The sequence below is a fragment of the Molossus molossus genome, unplaced genomic scaffold (genome assembly GCF_014108415.1).
Source record: "Molossus molossus isolate mMolMol1 unplaced genomic scaffold, mMolMol1.p scaffold_m16_p_1, whole genome shotgun sequence".
In the NCBI taxonomy this organism is placed as follows: Eukaryota; Metazoa; Chordata; class Mammalia; order Chiroptera; family Molossidae; genus Molossus; species Molossus molossus.
The window spans coordinates 229,721,386-229,740,206 of NW_023425344.1; the positions used below are offsets into that span (position 1 = coordinate 229,721,386).

The 18,821-nt window shown below is 46.6% G+C and overlaps 1 protein-coding gene across 1 annotated transcript in view; it reads right to left on the reverse strand.

Moving 5' to 3' along the window:
• Positions 1 to 18,812, reverse strand: part of POMT2 (protein O-mannosyltransferase 2) — a 42,729-nt gene extending 23,917 nt beyond the window's left edge. Inside the window, exons 1-5 of the mRNA XM_036265985.1 lie at positions 18,368 to 18,812; positions 10,021 to 10,105; positions 5,261 to 5,365; positions 3,431 to 3,539; positions 1,668 to 1,776 (exon numbers count right to left, since the gene is read on the reverse strand). Of these exons, the coding sequence (XP_036121878.1) occupies positions 1,668 to 1,776; positions 3,431 to 3,539; positions 5,261 to 5,365; positions 10,021 to 10,105; positions 18,368 to 18,615 (656 nt within the window). The 5' untranslated portion in view covers positions 18,616 to 18,812. The remainder of the gene's footprint in view (positions 1 to 1,667; positions 1,777 to 3,430; positions 3,540 to 5,260; positions 5,366 to 10,020; positions 10,106 to 18,367) is intronic.
• Between the last annotated feature and the right edge of the window lie 9 nt (positions 18,813 to 18,821).

Genomic DNA, 18,821 nt, shown 5'->3' on the forward strand with positions numbered 1-18,821 from the left:
CAACCAATCACATTGATGTTTCTCTCTCCCTCTCTCTCTCCCTCTCCCGCTCCTCTATCCTCCTTCCCTTCCACTCTCTCTAAATATCAATGAAAAAAATATGTGAGGATTAACAACAAAAGCACAGACGGGTTAAGTAATATAGCTAGCAAGCAGTGGAGCACGGTTCCAACCCCGGCGGTTGGTTCCAAGGTTTGCTATATTATAGCCCCTAGTACACTGGGCTACAGTTTTCTCATTATCTGGCCACTTCCCCTGCCAGAGTGAACGCTCCTTAACAGCCCAGACCTAAGTACCTCTGCACCTCCAGCACCTGGAACAGTACCTGACACATAGTATGTATTCAAGAAACAGCAGGTGGAAGTGATGTGGTAGAAATACAAGACAATCCAAAGCCAGAGAGAGCTGTTGGCCACTGGATCAGGCTTTATTACATAACATAATTTAATGAGCGTTGCCATGGTGAAACAAAGTTGGCTCTGGAAAGGCCTAGGAGGAGCCAGCTCTTTCGGTTTGAATAGAATGAATGCCCTGCTCTCTCAGAGGTAGGAGAATGATCTGGAGCCGACTATCCTGGGGAAGTCCAGGCCTCCAGAACAGCTTTAGAACTCAGCAGGGCCTGCAGGGTCCTCCTGACTGCTGTGGACCAATCAAGCCAACCTTTATAGACATCATTCCCACCATAAGGTCAGGGCTGGATGTGACCACCACCGAGGGCAGGGAGACAAACAGTTCCCAAGCAGAACCTATTCTGGTTCCCTCCCCTCTAGGATGGAGAATGTGAAGGATACAGTTGTCCTAGGACCTCCTAACAACACCTGTGCCAAGGGGTGGCTTATAAGGTGGTGGGAAGGCATCAGGACCCCTCCAGAATATCCATAAACCCCTATCTAAATCCACCCCCGTGTAAAAATGGTAATATTCTTGAAAAATATAATAAAGATTTTCTTAGCCTTATGTAAAGCAAAAATAAAAGTATCTATAGAAAACTTTTTTTTCTTTATTGATTTTAGAGAGCGAGAGGAAAGGAGAGAGAGAAACATTGATGAGAGAGAACATCGACTGGCCGCCTCCTGCACGCCCCCCACTGAGGATCAGGCCCACAACCTGGGCATGTGCCCTGAACAGGAGTCGAACTAGCAACCTCTTGGTGCATAGGTCAATGCTCAACCACTGAGCCACACCGGACAGGCTATAGAAAGCTTTCTATAATCTATTTTTATGATCTAAAATGAGCACTCTAGCCCTGGCTTGTTTGGCTCAGTGGTTAGAGTGTTGGCCCGCGGGCCACTGAGTTGCAGGTTCGATCCCAGTCAAGGGCATCTACCTTGGTTGTGGTTTGGCCTTGGCCCTGGTCGGGGTCATGCGAGAGGCAACTGGTCAATGTGTCCCTCTCACATCAATGTTTCTCTCTGTCTCCCTTTCTCTCCCTCCCTCCCACTCTCCCTCTCTCCCACTCTACCTGAAGATAAATAGAAAAAATATTCTTGGGTGAAGATTAAATAAATAAATAAATAAAATGAGCACTCTAAGTTTTAAAACAAGTTGGATTGCCTTAAATTCAGCCTCAAGACAAGTTCTCTAGGCCCCACCCTGTCCCTGGCCATTACAGAAATTCTAGAGCTGCCACAGCCCTGACCCCCACTCCCAAACACGGTGTTTCTGACCTGTCAGCACAGGAGTTGTACTTGACCATGCTCAGCATGGCGGCCATGATGAAGAACATCAGGATGGGGTCAAGGAGGATGTACTGGGACAGAGTGAGGCATCCTGTGTCTGAAAAACATGAGCTCAGTGGTCAAAAAGTAGAATCAGAGATGGGCCCTGAGAACCAAACACCCCAGCAATAAGGAACAGTCCCCCTTGTGCTTAATTGCACATAAGCATGTATGCAGTCAGGACTAGATGGGTCACTGAGTCATCAGGGAGGCAGAGGCCACAACTTCGGGGTACACCACACCCCAATGACATGAAATAGTATCTCACGCTGCTTCCGGGCCTTTGACCCAGGAAAGGATCACGTCACTCATTCAGACAGAGCAGTCCTGAAAGGCGGGCTCTTGCTCATTTCCATCACCAAAAAGGGAGTTCTGCAACCTTGCTTAAGTAGTCAAAACGATCTACACCCGGATAGACAGTCTTACCGTTTTACAAGAAGTACATTTTACATGCAGGGCCAGAGTGATTTTTTGAAACAAAATTTCATTGCATCATGCCCCTGCTTTAACTCTCTAAGGTCTCCCCATCTCACTCGGACTGTCACACTCCTCATGCTGCCCCAAGGCCCGCTCAGGTCCCCTGCCTATCCAACCTCCTCTCCCACACCCTCGGCCTCACTCACTCCTCTCTGGCCCCACTGGCCTTTCTGCTGTCCTTGCATCCTCCAGGACCACTGCACATGCTGTTTCTTCCGCCTGAACACGCTTCCCTCACATCTCTGCGTGGCTTAATCTTTTGCTTCACTCAGGTCTCTGCTCAAGGCCCTCTCCTCAGGGGGCTCTTCACTGACCACCCTCCCTAAAACAGGATCACTCCCCACAACTCTATTCTTTACCCTACTCTAGTTTCCACATTGCACTTACTGCTTAGGATGTTACATTACAGACTTAGTAATTGACTGGCTTACCCACTGTCTGCCCAATAGTGAGTAAGCTCCGAGATAACAATGTCTCATCAGTGTATCCTCTAAGGTCACGAAAAGTGGCCTGGCACAGAGGAGATGCTTTAAAAACAGTTGTTGAATGAAAGAAAATGAATAAATGACTGAATGAATAACTGAAAGGGAAATTAAAGACACGAGGAAAAGGCCACCAGTCCTCTACAGGGAGGCCCTATGATCTTGCAACATATCTATCAAAACAAGGCCAGAATTACCCCTAAATACCCACCTAAAGGGGTCTGAACTTCTCTAAATGTTAAGTTCTATAAGGTCATGAATTCATATTCAGAAGAGCAAGGCTAACAGGGTCGATTTCTATGGATCAGCTCTCATTTATTCACGTGAGGATTACCCACAGAAAAGATGTGAGTTCCCACTTCGCTATCCCCTGCTACCTAGCTACTTCTGAGGCATCTGCCCTTGCATTCAGTTTAAGGAGCACAGACTAATCTTGATAGTAACCTAAGAGAAGCAGAATTAGAATTGTAAGCCTCTTCTCACACACACACACGTTTATCTTCTTATCCAATTGAAACTGTAGATCATCTATGCCAACTCTGTCCTCCAATAATGTAAAGGCTTGCTACATACAAGTGTGTGTGTGTGTATGTAAGTATTACTAGTGAATAAAATAAGATTTGTAATACATTTACTTAATCCTACAGTTACTTAAGAACTGGGCCCATAGACAGATCTTTGAACGTGTTATTTCCAGCTACAATCGTAGTGTAGTAGTCAATTTCCCAAGACAGGTGGTATAAGACAGCTTACCGAAGGTGAGGAGGGCGGCGCTGAGCAGTGCTGCCGGGAGGGACTTGGACAGCTCCAGGACAGTGAGGTAGGCAAAGGGGATCAGCAAGGAACCAAGGAACGCACAGAACTACAGGAGTAAAAGAGAAGCAGTCAAATAAGCAGCTAAGCCAAGCCTCAGGATACAAGCTCAGGCTTAAGATGGAGGACCCTAATGAGGGCATGACACAGTGACCTAAAATCACCCGGAATGTGCATGAATGAGAAAGGAGTGGCATGACAGTGGACATCATATCGAGCAATGTCTATGTTCCCACTGAGCACCAACTTGTGCACTGACACGAAATCAGCAAAGTTCAGCCAGGAAGGCGTGGGCCAGAGGGCACTGGTTTCCAGTGGGGGTGCCGGGGTTGGACTGCCCCATCACTGCCGGCTATGACCCCGAGAAAGTCACATCTGTCTGCATCTCAGCCTCCCATCTGTGTAATGTGAAGAATAAGAGTTCCTACCTCACAAGGGTTACTCTGAAGATTAAATAACCTGAAGTTTATTAACACAAAGGAAGTACTCAATAAACATTAGCTTCTATTACAAAACTGTGGTACAAGTTAGGTAAGACCTCTCTGAAGGTGTTTTAATATTTTAGAGAATTCTATTGTTATTTCTCCCTTGGCCCCTTTCTTCAATCATACCAGGAATCCCTCTTTAATCTGCAGGTTGTATTTTGATTTTGGAAAAAAGACTGCTTCACATTTCAGTATCTGGAGGGGTTTTTTTGTTTTTGTTTTTGTTTTTTTTACTTTGTTTTGAACCACGAGCCTTCTCTGTACCTCCCTACCCTGTCCATCAAAAGCAAACAGACAAGCCCAGCAAAATGGAAATTCTCACATTTGGGGTCACTTTCTGTCCACAGAAAGTGATGTGCCCCAGTGTGAAAGGGAACGAGGCTGTTATGTTTGGCTTTTTCAATCCCCACAGCAGGTTCACGGTGCGCCAGGCCTATCGCCAATTATGCATGCCATGTGGTACTCAAAGTCATTAAGAAGACACAAGATCACTTAGAATATGAACTTGAGGGTATGGGACACTTCTTCAATATGATGTGATATGACCATGCAAATTATCCAACGATTAGCCAAATAAGTACTTTGCATGTATCTACAGTGTCTGAGCTCCGTAAGGAAAGGGGTTTGTAAATGCAACCTGCTTTGAGAGCTCCACGCTGAAGGCCAGTTTCTTCAGGTTTCACGCAGCTACAGATATGGGGTCCCCAGAGCTGGGTGTGCAGGCCCTGCCATGCTCCGTCAAGGCTGGTGCTGGGACTCGGGGCACAGAGGAAGCAGGCAGACATACAGCCTCCCTCAAAGACTGGAAAACCCCTGTGTGTGCCTGAAACCTTCATGGGAAAGAAGCAGGAACCTAGAGACAGGAGTGTGGGGATGCTGAAATCTTAAGAAAAGGCCCTCAGAGATAAGCAATACTCCAGCAGTCGTGGTCAGAGAGAGGAAGAATATGTAGTTTGCCAATGTCCTGAGGCCAATGTTGGGACTAGAGGAGACCCCTGGCTGCCTGGGTCCTATCTGCAGTCTGATGCCTCACATGGGCAGGTACCAGGTAACAGGGTGGGCTTGCTTCTATCTATGTAATCTCCATATTACCTGTCCTCTCCTTCCCTTCTTACCCACACCAGTTCTGAATCTACACCTAAATTTCTACTACAGGAAATGGGTCCAGTCCCCCTTTCCAAAGTCCATTTATCTACACCTGCCACCCCTCCAGGGCTTCCAACTGTAACATTTCTGAGTGTGGCCCCAGGGTTCAGTGCGGCTGTATCAAGTCAGGAAGCCTTACTCCTCTCATCCCCATGTAGTTGTGATGCTCGTATTTGTCCCCCGGCTTCTGGAACATAAAGGTACCATTGTATCCACTCAGGTAGCCAGCAAGGCCTATCAGCATCTGAGAGGAAGGACAAACAAAACAATGAGAGACCTTCGAGAGGAGACTCCTCCATCCGCGAACTTCCCTCCAGCTGCACCCACAGTGTGGCTTCCCTTGACAAACTGTCCATAGAAGGAGTTGACAATGTGACATTTTCTCCTGCAGCTGTTGCAAAGCAAAGAATCTTTTGTCTATAGAGCTTATTGCTTGAAACAAATCCTCTCTTGTGTTATGGCCAAGTTCTTGGAACAGTGCAGGCTGAACACTTAGAAAGAAAAATCCCACTGGCAGGGCCAGTGAGGGGCTCTCATTCAGCCTCCTTTCATTTGCTATGAAATCAAACCTGACAGCTCATGGGGGTGGGGGGGCAGGGGAGGAGAGATGGGCAGGGGCTGATTCCTGGGAGACTGGCCCACTGAAAGGAAAATGAGGTTCCAAGTCAGAATGAGGGAGAACAGTGGCCAAGTTTCTACACACTAGTAATAGAGAAAAGGGGGAAAATGGGAAAGACAGTTGCATATGCCCAGAGGGGAAGAGAAAAATTCCAGTGAAAATATGCTAAAAAGCCAGAAACTGGCTTCTCTTTTTTCCAGTATTACAAAGGGAGGCAACCTCGGCACATCCCAAACCAGAACAAATCAACCATAAGCTAAGATGTGAACCCTCCAAAACATTCGGGAGCATCAGCCTCTTTCTACCTTTCCTTGGCCATGGACAGTGTAAAATTCTTTTTCCACAAGCAATCAGAAGCAGCTAAAACATAAAAACTGCCAGCAAATACCAAGCATCTGTAATTGCCCCAGGCTGCCCAGCCCCGCCCCCTGTGTTCCCTGAGGCTGGTGGAGGGGAAACCCCTCCCAGCAACGCTGCTTGTGGGGGCCTGGATCTGGACCACTAACCAGCCGACTCATCTCTCTAAGTATTTCCAAACGGTGACTCTATAGTTCCATGTCACGTATGGAAGCCAAAGTTCAGCAGTAAATAATTATAAAGTCTTGTTTTAAAAAAAAGAAGAAACCCCAGGGTCCAGAAGTTAATTTAATATAAAGTAATATAAGGTATTGGAAAGACAGAGTCATCCAAATACCCAGATGAACTAAAATTGACAGGTGACCATCAAAACAGATGCTCCTGGACCAGCCAGTGTGGCTCAGTGGTTGAGCATTGACCCAGGCACCAAGAGGTCACCAGTTCGATTACCAGTCAGGGCACGTGTCCAGGTTGTGGGCCAAATCCCCAGTGGGGGGCATGCAGGAGGCAGCCAATCGATGTTCTCTCTCATCAATGTTTCTCTCTCTATCCCCCTCTCCCTTCCTCTCTCTCTAAAATCAATAAAGAAAAAAAAAAAAAGAAAACAGATGCTCCTTCCCACCTGGGATCCCAGAGACAAACCTGCCTGGTCCTGGACTCAGTTCCCGGACTGCTTGGCTGGTCTGGCACAGGAAGAAATGCACAGATGGGTTGCATGTCAGCACCCACATGTCAGCTCCCTGACCGTGGACGATACTCACTACCTCTGAGTTACAGGTATTAAACCAGGGAACGTGAGCTAAGAGGAGACGCTGTAGGAAAAGCACCTGGCCCCGTGCCAAGCACTTAACAGGCACTCAAAATACTGCTCCTTCCTGGTTCCCTGAAGGTTAAACGTAGCCCTGAGCTAATTTCCCAACTAAACAACTCATTCAAATCAGTAAGGAAAAGAATAACTTACTAGAAAAATGGGCAAATTGATAGAAAACAAAATACAAATAACTAATAAGCATATGACAAAGAAATGTCGGGCCTAACGCCCGAAGACCTCCCACTGAAAGCAGGATGCGCATTTCTACTCTCCAGGGGCAGTTCTGACAGCAGGGTCACGCCGGCGCCACAGTGGTGCGGGGACACACGCACTCGTACACTGTCGTGGGACTACGCATGACCACCACATTGTTAAGGAAAACGTGGCAATGTCTAACACAAATTGAAATGCCCATTTGACTCTTTAGTTTGCGTGTTGAGAATCTTTTAGACACACCTGTGCAACTACGAAAACACAGGTACAAGGGTGCTCATGCAGTATCTTTTGTTATGGCTAAAAACTGGAAGCAACATAAATGCCCACCAATTAAAGAGTAAAATTACTTAGGGCACACCTCTATAATGGAATCATAAACAGTCATTAAAAAGAACGGAGGATATTTGTATGTGCTAATGGGGAAAGAAGTTAAGATAATTCATGTCTAAAATACAAGTTGCTGAACAATCTTAGTTTGACCCTGTTTGTATAAGGTATTGTTTATGCGAACTAATATTTATGTGTACAAATGTATACACACTTATATTTGTATAAAATGTCTCTGAGAGGGCCCTGGCCAGTGCGGCTCAGTGGTTGAGCATCGTCCCATGCATCAAAATGTCGCCCGTTCAATTCCTGGTCAGGACACATGCCCAGGTTGTGGGCTTGATCCTCAGTGGGGGTACATGTAGGAGGCAACTGATTTATATTTCTCTCTCCCTTCCTCTCTAAAATCAATTTTAGAAAACAAATTTTAAAAACGTTTCTGAGAGGATATATAAGAAACTGTTAACAAAGGTGACCACAGTTACCTCTGAAGAACAGAAATGGGGAAGGTAGCTTTTGACCTTCTATTTCCTTCTGTACTGATCAAACTTGTCCCTATGTGCAGGCATTTTTATTTCTTTAAAAGTACCTATTTGACGCGAGCCCCTGGGTGCCGGGCTGGGGCCTGTGGCGTGGCAGGTATGGGCTTCAGCACTACAGGAGAAAACCTCCTGCTCACACTTACAGGGGCTTTTGATTCTTTGACTGGCTTGGCCTCAGAGCCTATGGAAGCTACTCCTTTCTCTCACAGGTTTCTGATTTGCTTCTCGCTCTTTCAACCAGGAAGAGCACAGGACCACTAGGAGACAGATGAGAGGAGCAGACGGCCTGCAGTCCCTGGGGGCAGCCTGAGAACCAAGCCTCACGTGTCTCCCTTCACTCGGGCCAGATGTGAGGAAGGGGAGGCTGCAGGAAAAACAAATCAGCCAGTGTTTTCCACGTCTTCACTGTGCTGAGCACAAGGGGACTCCAAAAACAGCCAGGCGGTCAGTCCCCCACTGAGACTCGGCTGGGTTTCCTGTGAAAGCCCTCCTCTCCGCGGCTCTGGTTCCCAGGCTAGCCCAACGCAAATATTCCACACACTGTGTTAGCAACAGATGCAGTCTGAGATCTGAGGCCAGGCCTTCTCAGAGGGGTTTGTTTTTAGAGTAAAATGAGCCCTGGCTGGGTTGGCTCAGCAGTTAGAGCATTGGCCTATGGACCAGAGAGACCGGGGTTCAGTTCCTGCTAAGCACGTACCTCAGTTTCCATTTGTCCCCGGCCCTGGTTGGGGTCGTGTGAGTGGCAACCACTCAATGTGTCTCTCTCACATCAATGTTTCTCTCTCCCTCCCGCTCTATCTGAAGATAAATGCAAAAATGTCCTCGGGTGAGGATAAAAAAAAAAAAAAAGTAAAATGAATTCTGATTGGTGGAATTTCTAATTGTAAAACATGTGAAAGGAACATGTCAACAATGTATGTGTGGGGAGAGGAGCTCCAGGCCCTGTGGATATCAACTCTCTAAGCCGTTTCTGCTTCATGCAACATATTCCCCTCTCCGTTTCTTTTTTCTTTTCTTCCATTGAGATAAAAGTCATACACCATAAAATTCACCATTTTAAAGTACACTGAGGTTTTTAGTTTATTTACAAGGTGGTGCAACAATTACCACTACCTAATTCCAAAACATTGCATCACCCCAAAAAGAAACTCCGCACCTATTTGCAGTCACTCCCCAAACCTTCCTTCCCTCAGACTCTGGCAACTACTAACCTTCCTTCTGTGTCTATGGATTTGCCAGTTCTGGACATTTCATATAGACGGACTCATACAATATGTGCCCTTTTGTGTCTGCCTTCTTTCACTTAGCATAATTTTTATAAGATTCATCCATGTTGTAGCATGTATCAATACTTCATTCTAGCCCTGGCTGGTTTGGCTCAGCAGTTAGAGCGTTGGCCCGTGTACCAAGGAGTCCCGGGTTCGATTCCGGTCAAGGGCACGTACCTTGGTTGCGGTTTATCTCCGGCCCTGGTTGGGTCATTTGGGGGGGTGGCCAATTGATGTGTCTCTCTCACGTCGATGTTTCCCTCTCTCTCTCTGATGATAGATGGAGGAATATCCTCAGGTTAGGATAAAAAAAAAATAGCCCAACTGGTGTGGCTTAGTGGTTGAGCGTCACCCATGCACCAAGAGGTCGCCGGTCCGATTCCTGGTCAGGGCACATGCCCAGGTTGTGGGCCACATCCCCAGTGGGGTCATGCAGGAGGCAGCCAATGGATGTTCTCTCTCATCGATGTTTCTATCTCTCTCTCTCCCTTCCTCTCTCTCTAAAAATTAATAAAGAAAAAAAAATACTTCATTCCATTTTTATAGCTGAATAATATTCCATTGTATAGATATACCACATTTGGTTTATCCATCCATCAGCTGATGGACTCTCTCTCCATATCTAAACCCAGAGGACCCCTAAAAATACCAAAGATTATCCATGAAAACAACTAGTCTGAAATGCCAGGGAATTATTTCTACAAGGCCAAGAATTACATCTCAAACCAAGACTTAGCTGTTGTTCACCACACTGCTCACCTTTCCCAGGGGTGGGTGCACATCAAAGAAAAAGGTACGGTTGATATAGTAACTTCCCATTTTTCCAAAGTGAGTCTCATCCCAACTAAAGGAAAACAAAGAGAAATTAGAATTTTTTAATTATTGTACAACCCAAATAGCCTTAGTAAATGGTTTAAATTACAGTTAAAACCAAAGACTATGAGTTTCAAGCAATTAATGAGAAAATTTGAATTAAAAAAAAAGTTTTTGACCTAATGATTTGAGGACACAAGATATCAAGCTGGTCATTAATCTTCATTTAGATAAATCAGAAAGGTTAGCAAATATTTACCAACTAGTTACCATAAATTTTGGTTAAGTCTATACTTATTCTGTATCTTGAGTTTCTATTTATTTTAAAAAGGCAAACAGTTTCCCTATAATATAGAAAGGTTGTATTAAAGGTTTTCTTCCAAGGCTATTAATTTCAAACTCTGAGACCATGTTTGCTATTAGAAACTATATTACTATTATCACAAACTACATCATATGCTACTGGTCAGAGAGAGCCTATAAACCATGTATGTCACAGAAGTCTAATTTTGTTCATCAATCTGTGGTAGTTAACCTGCTTACTAGGAACTCGCTGGTCTTATTAAAATGAACTATTATATAAAAGTTGAGGGCTTTCTTACTAAGTTAAGGGCCCAACTAAAATCTATTCTCATTGCACAAATAATTTTGCAAGTAAATAAGTGATTCTAACACATTATCTTTTAAACACAATGCAAAGTCTTGTTCTTCTATACACCCACATAAAACTTTTTACACCCTACATGAAAGCTTTACGGCAGCAGCCCCATTATCCAGCAAAGCCTGGCCGTTTCTGTTTGTCGGTCTCTCTCTGCAGCTCAGAAGAATGGTTGCTTTCTAGTGACCATCCAATCTTCAGGTCAGCTTCCATAACTATTTATTACTGACCTACAACATAATGGGGAAAACATGCTTTTCCCAAAAATGGTGATGTCAAAGGGAGAAATAACTTCCAAGCAGTGTGACAAAACAGATCTGCAGAAAAAGAGATCCTGCCCCAGCACCAGTACTTCCTAACAGCATCACTCCCCTTCTCCAGATCTCTGCTCATCTGCACAGGGAAGACAGCAACAGTACCTGCCATGTCCCCTCGAGGGAGGTATTAGCGCTCGATTCAGAGGATACATGTGAAAGAACTCTGTAAACTATAAAGTCCCACACATCTGGGGCACTCTTTAAACTGAACCAACAATTGTGGTTGGGTATGAAGTCTGCTTGGAAGCATACTGACAAAGGGGTATGAGATTTTCACCTCAACAATTTCCCAGGGAAAACGAGTACAAAGCCCACACTTAAGGTTGTCATAGGTTCTGTGACTTTAAGTGAAACAATGTATAACAAAAACAACTTTACCACAGGATAAGTTGTATAAACAAGAGTTAAGTTTCTATGGCATCTCAATGGTACAACAAAACTATGTTGAACGAAACCATTAATCAACGTTAATTGAGAACCTGCTATTATAATATCCACATTTCATCGTGGATGTATTACATGCTTGTGCTGGGAGGGAGAGACAGCCCTCCTGGGCTCTCTCTTGCTCCGACAGACTTTGCAGGGTATGCCAAGAATGCAAGGTCCTGACCACTCTTTATTCGGGCCGTTTCTCAGGGTGATGTTTAAACAAGCAGCCTTGAGGGAAGAGTTAGCGTCTCCCTCTGTAACACAGAGCAGTCTGTTTACTGCTTATTACCACACAGTGGAGTCCTAAGCCCGATATTTCTCAGCTGATGCAGCCCGGTGCACATGCAGGCATTCACCCAGACCCATGGCCACAGGGGCTTGGGGGCAAGGGGAACCGATGCCAACGTGCTGATGCTCATCCTGCTTGCTGTGCCATGAGAAAAAAGTCCTTTGTCTCTGACCCAGGTCATTGTCTTCTGCCAGCATCCATAAAACAGTGACAGGCTAACTTATAAGCTTGCAAGTAGGGTAAAATAAATCTCAGATCCCGGCAGTTTTTGGTGACAAGCATAGGAGGCTGAGACACAGCCTTCTGTAATGAAAAGGACAAGGACCCCCTCGGGCTGGGTTAAAGGATATAAGACTCCCCAGTGTCTTGCCCAGTGGTAGGCAAGGAAGGTAGTAAAAGTCTCCCACTGCCCTACCTATTACTGAGGCTGAGCAGAGAGAAGCAGGATTGAAACCACCCATCTAAGAGCTGCCTTGGTTACTGCTCATTCTCTTTTGGGTGGAAGGAGGAAAAGATGTAATCATGACCATGGGGCAGCAAAACAAGGAGCCCCAGCCAAAACACAATATGGAGGTGGCCGCTGAATCAAGGAGTCTCTAAAGCTTACATAAATGTAAGGACCTTGCTACACACTATACAACTTTGGGTGAAATGAAAACACTGGAAGATCCTTGGGGGAGCTGTGTACTCAAGCCAAACGTAAATGTTCCTTGCTTAGAGCCATTTTCTACCTGTGTCCCATGATCCATCCCCCTCTACCACAACCTGAGCTGCTTTTTTTTTATCCTCACCCAAGGACATTTTTGCATTTATCTTCAGATAGAGTGGGAGGGAGAGAGGGAGGAAGAGAGAGAGAGAGAGAGAAACATCGATGTGAGAGAGACACATGAGTGGTTGCCACCCACACAACCCCAACTGGGGCCGGGGACAAAGTGCAACCAAGGCACGTGCCCTTAGTGGGAACCGAACCCGGGTCTCTTGGGTCCATGGGCTGATGCTCTGACTGCTGAGCCAAACTGGCCAGGGCACTGAGCTGCTTTAAAGAGTGAAATGATTAAAGGTAGGCCGAAGTCTCACTGTCCCCAAAGAGGGACATACACACCCATCCTACCATGCTGGGGAACTCCAGAGAGGAGAGGGACTCAAACTCAGGACTCTATTGGAATCAGGGGCCCATATCTCCACCCTACTCAACACCATGGGAGGAGGATTTGCTAGGCGCGGGGGTTACCGAAGGTACTGAGGAGTGCTTGGACAGCCACAGCAGTGTGTAAACAGGGAATGAAAGAAAAGGGCCCCTGCCTGGCTGAAGTGGTTCAGCTGGTTGAGCATCTGTCTCGTGCACCAAAAGGTTGCCGGTTCGATTCCCAGTCAGGGCACATACCTGGGTTGTGGGGTTGGATCCCCAGTCAGGGAGCATACAGAAGGCAACCGATCTCTCTCTCTCTCTCTCTCTCTCTCTCTCTCTCTCTCTCTCTCTCCCCCCCCCTTTCTTCCCTTCCTCTCTCTAACCATGTCCTTGAGTGAAGATTAAATGAACAAATAAATAATTTTTTTAAATAAAAATAAAAGGGCCCCTAGGCCTAAGGGCTCTCCAGACACACATCAGTACACTGGGGAAAAGTGGTGCCAAGCCTATCAAGGGGCTAAAAAAGAAAAAAAAACTTCCTCCACCCTCTGCATCCAGCATTCCCCATACTCCCAACTGAGGAATGGAGTGACCTCTGAGCAGCTGTCACAGTTGCCACTGATGCCCAAATTCATCTGACAGGGTTTGAACCAAGTTCCCGGTGGGAAAGAGAAGGTAATGTGACCTTAGGGGTAGGGCTCTTTACCATCACTGCGGACTCCGCCCGCTGAATGTAGAACTGGTATAACTGGTACTGACCCCATCCAGTAAAGGAGGGTTATCCCATTCAGGGACTGCCACCTGCTGAGAGTTGATCCTGTCCCCTCCTTGCTCCAGGAGAAAGGGAAATCACAGCTTTAAAGACGGAATGGCTGGCCCTGGCTGGGTAGCTCAGTTGGTTAGACTATTGTCCTAAAACACCAGAGTTGTGGGTTCAATCTCCAGTCAGGGCGTATAAAAGAATCAACCAATGAATGCATAAATGAGTGGAACAACAAATCGATGCCTCTCCTTTCTTTCTCTCTCCCTCTCCTTCTCTCTCTTCAAAAATCAATAAATCAATAAAATGTTAAAAGATGAATGGCTGCTGGAATGCTTAGAGGCCATTCTCCAGGGTAACAGCACCCCCTGCTGGACGCAGACACCAAATACATACTTCTATAAAGGGGCAGCTATCAACCTATCACCCTACTAAACTAAGCTCTTGTTGAAATTGAGTACCTGACTATGAAGGCCTTGGGAGCCCTGCCACTTCCGGGTGGGTCAACTTGGAACCTATACCTAACAAGGAAAGGGCTCAACAAGCCTCGCTGGTCAAATGGAAATGGTATATTGAAGAGTATAGCCAACCTGGCCCTAGAGGCATCTCAATTTTATATGAAGAGATGGCAGCTCCCCTCTTGGGAAAAACTATCGTCCACTTCATCACCTAAAGCAAAGCCGCTGTCTCAGTGGAGACCTTGATTCACAGAAGTTCTTCTCAACGCTTGTGCCTGGCTCACTGACGGTTAGGCTAAACTAAAAGCTGATGGTGTCCGCTGGGCAGGGACAACTCCGGAAGGCGGACTGCAGGCAGGGCTGACAGGCACAACGGGCTGAACTGAAAGACTTCACCCTTGCCTTAGGCAATACTCCTAAGAAACAGACAAGTTATATTTGTATTTACTCTTGGGAATTTGACATTGGCCTGGCCATCTGGTGTGCCACTTCGAAGACAATATACTGAGAAAACACCCCTCTTCGTAGCCAAGAACTGTGAGGAAAGAAATCATGGCTGCCTGCTGATGGGACAATCTGGATCACTCACATGGATGACCAAGGTAAGCGCCAGTACTCTGATAAGATGGACTGAAATCAAGCTGCTGATCAAGCTTGTACTGCCCAGACTTCCGCCAGTGCACCAGGCATGGAAACACATCCATCACGGACTGGGCGCAAAGTAAAGGACTATATGTTTCTGAAGTAGAAGACATCACTGCGTTGTGGTGGCTTGTGACTCCTGCCAAATTTGTCAAGAGAGCCAAATGCCCGGGGCACTGACCCTGCCTGCTCCAAGGAAACTGACAGCATTAGGACTGTGCTACCTCTCTGGGCTATCACTGGTGCCTCATGGCTGCTGACAGCTTTTCAGATTATGGTGTTGGTGATGATGATGCAGTACAATCATCTGACTCAAGATACAACACTGTGGCCCTTTAAATTAAACTATGACATGTTTTCAGCTTTCCGAAGCATCCACAGTCTAACTATGGTACCCCCCCCTTTTGACAATAACCACCCAATAATGAGCCAATAGTCAAGGTATCTGATGACATTCCACACTCCCTACCATCCACAGACATCTGATATCATCAAGGACTGAATGGCCCTCTCAAAAAGATTTCTGACTCTACGTCTCTCCTGGTTCACACACCTTAGTAAAGCAGCTTGGTCACCTAATGCAGTCAGCACCAAAAAGGTTCATCTCCTCTTGGCCACTAAATGGGTAATGATTAGGATAAAAGGGGTAGAGGGTTGTATACACCTATTTTGAAAAGATTCTTTCCAAGCCATTCCTGGGCATGATTTGTCTTTCCTTCCCTAACAGCAATTCCAGATCAGCCTGGGGACATCTAGGGGATTCAAACTTAATTCTAGTTCAGTCACTGGAAGTTGGAGTGACATGGTCCTAGAGCATAAAGTAATTGACCACTCGGTTGGGTACACTGCTTGTCAAGTCCCCCTATACTGGCTCATGTGGGAGACATAATGATAAATGCCAATTTTCTAACAGTGGCCTTGGCAAAAAACAGGACTGGATATTAGTAGGAAATAACTGGAAAAAAGCTGAAGTTACAGGTCTTAAAGTGAGACACACTGATATAATTATATAATGGCAGTGGAAGGAAAGAAACAACTCTGGAGCTGAGGAGGTAACATCGTAGACCCCTGGAAATGTAACGAAAAGGGGCCCAGCAGATATGGTTCAGTGGATTGAGCTTCGGCCCACAGGCTGAGAGGTCCCAGTTTGATTCCCAGTCAGGGCACATGCCTGGGTTGCGGCTTGCTCCCCAGTAAGGGGTGTGTGGGAGGCAGCCAATTGATGTTTCTCTCTCCCATTGATGTTTCTTTCTCTCTCCCTTCCTCTCTCTCTAAAAAATCAATTAAAAAAAAAAAAACATATTAGGAAAGAGAAACAGTTAATGCTCTTTTTGTCCTCTAGGTCCAGCACCAAAGCCTGGCCAAACATTCAGATGGCACACCTAAATCAAGTGGCAGCTATAGCTGGCAATCGACTTTCTACTGAGTTTGCCAGTGTACTGTGGAATCAGAAAAATGCATGCAGCCATGGCCAGTTTTGAACTATTCTGAGGTGCCTGATAACATCAACATCAACTCCCAAACACAGACCTCCTTATATGTGTGCAAACACACAGATTGGCACAACCTTCTATCAGTCTGACTAATACAAATTCATATGCTTCTCCTAATACCCTAGGGGCCTTAGTTATGCCTTGTATAGTGATTGAGGCTGCAACAACTCAGTGACATTCACTGGCCATGTGGCTTAACCAAAATAATTTAATCTAAATCAAATTGGATGGTGATCCTAATAAAAATCTTACAAAAAGTCCTGAACTGGAGTGACCTGCACCCCCTAGCTTGTAGGGAAGAATGGTCCATGGAATGCCTTTCCATTGGGAATGGGAGTTGCTTTTTTTCCTAACAGGGGACCCACTGTAATTACTGGCAATGACACTAAAGATTAGAGGTCAGTCTAAACACTTGTGCAGAGATCATAGTAGATAATAGATTGGTCTCAGACTACCTCCCAGCTATCTGACCCCCCATACACAATTATTCACAGGTGGTTGAACCCTGGAGAGTATGGTTAAGGTAAACACCACAGGTTGGTCTCATCCTGCTGCTTAGAGTGCCATTGAAAGCAGCCTTAATTATGCCCTGGCTAATGTGGGTTGAGCATCATCCCATGCACCAAATGATTGCCAGCTTTGATTCCCTGTCAGGGCACATGGGTTGTGGGCTCAATCCCCGGTTGGCGGCGGGGGGAGGACATGTAGAAGGCAGATGATCAATGAGGCAGATTGATGTTTTGCTCTCACATCAATGTTTCTCTCTCCCTCTCCCTTTCTTTCTCCAAAAATCTAAAAATCAATAAAAATATTTAAAAAGAAGAATGCAGCCTTAAATGCTGTAGACATAGTGAACAGATTTGGTCCCTGCCTCTGACAGCCAGGTTAATCAGAATAGCCAGTGGAGTTGCATGTTCATGTGAGAATCTGCTAGAAGCGAAGACAGGACTGAGAGGATTGAGGGGTGAGACTGTTAGGAGAGATAGCCCTCCATGTGTCTCTAGTGCTTCCACACACCTTGATGTACAAGGCCCTGACTGCACTTTACCTGGGCCATTTTTCTCAGAACTGTGTTTACACAAAGTAACCTTGAAAAATGAGGCAGTGTCTTTCTCCAGGGCAAAGAGTAAGCTTGTTTACTGCTTGCTATAAAATAGTAGATTCCCCAAGCTGTTGTTCCTCAAAACTGCAAAGAAACCCACTATGTTTGCAGTCATTTATCTGGGCCCATAGCATCACCCTGTGGGACTTTGGGGGACAGGGACAAGGGAAATTGACTCCAACATACCGATGTTCATCCTGCTTCCTGGGTCATGGTAATATGTTCTTTGACTCTGACCCAGGAGTCTCATGTCTTCTGCCAAGACTCATAAAACAACGGCAAGCTAATTAATTAACTTCCAAGTCGGTTAGCCCTGACAGTTTGTTAGTTTGCTTGCTTTTTAGTTAAGAGTTATATTTCTAACATCCCCTACACTAACTTCCTCCTCAGTGATAATGAGAAAATATGGTATCACTTGTTGCCCAAACAAATTAACCATTTTCAGACTGTATAAAACTCTTCCTCCTTCCAGCTAGCCACTTTTTGAGCTTATCTAATGAAATTTGACCATACCTCAGTTTTGCAACTGACTACAAACTAAAACCTTTCAGAAAATAAAGCTCTCCTCACAGGATGATCCAGATCTGCTTCCTGGAACCTGTCACCATCCCTGGACACCCAAGTTGTCCCTGTTCCAAGTTAAGAATGTTCCCCTCCACTGATGCTTGGAAATTCTGCAGATTAGGAACTCAGATCTTAGGAAATTCAGTACTAAGAATTTCTGGTTCTCCTTGGAAGTTTCAAAGCACCCTTAAAAGCCACAATTTGAGAGCCAGGCGAGACCCTGCAGCATCTGGAAGGCATAGACAGCTTCCTCAGATCCTAAGAATCCCACCGCCGGAGCAAAGATTCAGACCCTTACACAGAGGCCAACACAAGAAACCTCAGTTTCCCCTCCAGTGCGACTCCGCCCATCTTCCTGAGTCCCGCCCCCTCCATGCCCCAGGGCCAATCAGAGGACGCGTCCCCTCCCTCCAGGTTACCATGGTGCCCGCCGAGTCCCGCCCGTCACTCACCAGACGTGAGGCGGCAGGTCTAGGCGGTGGAAGCGGGTGGCGAAGGACAGCAGCGTCACCAGGGCCAGCAGGGCCCAGCGACAGGCCTCCTCGAAGAGCCGAGTGCCCGGAGCAGGCCGTTTGGGGCTCCGCGCTGCAGCCCCTGCGGCCCCCTCCGGGCCCGCGGCCCTAGCAGCCTGCAGCCCACCGCGGCCCCTCCGGGGACGGAGCTCGGACCCTGCCTGGCCTCCGGCCACCGCCGACGGCATCCTTCCCCTCCGGAGGGTCGCCCTCCGGCCCGCAGGCACGCTAGGTCTTGCTAGCCGTCCAGCCACGAAGCCACAAAGGGGCAGCTCGGGTGCCCTGGGAAATGTAGTTCCCTGCGCCGGCAGCGGGCGCGGGCCTGGGCCGCGGGCTGGGCGGGAGCGCGGCGGCCTCCCCGGCCGCTAGGAGGCGGCTGCGGCGCAGAGCATGA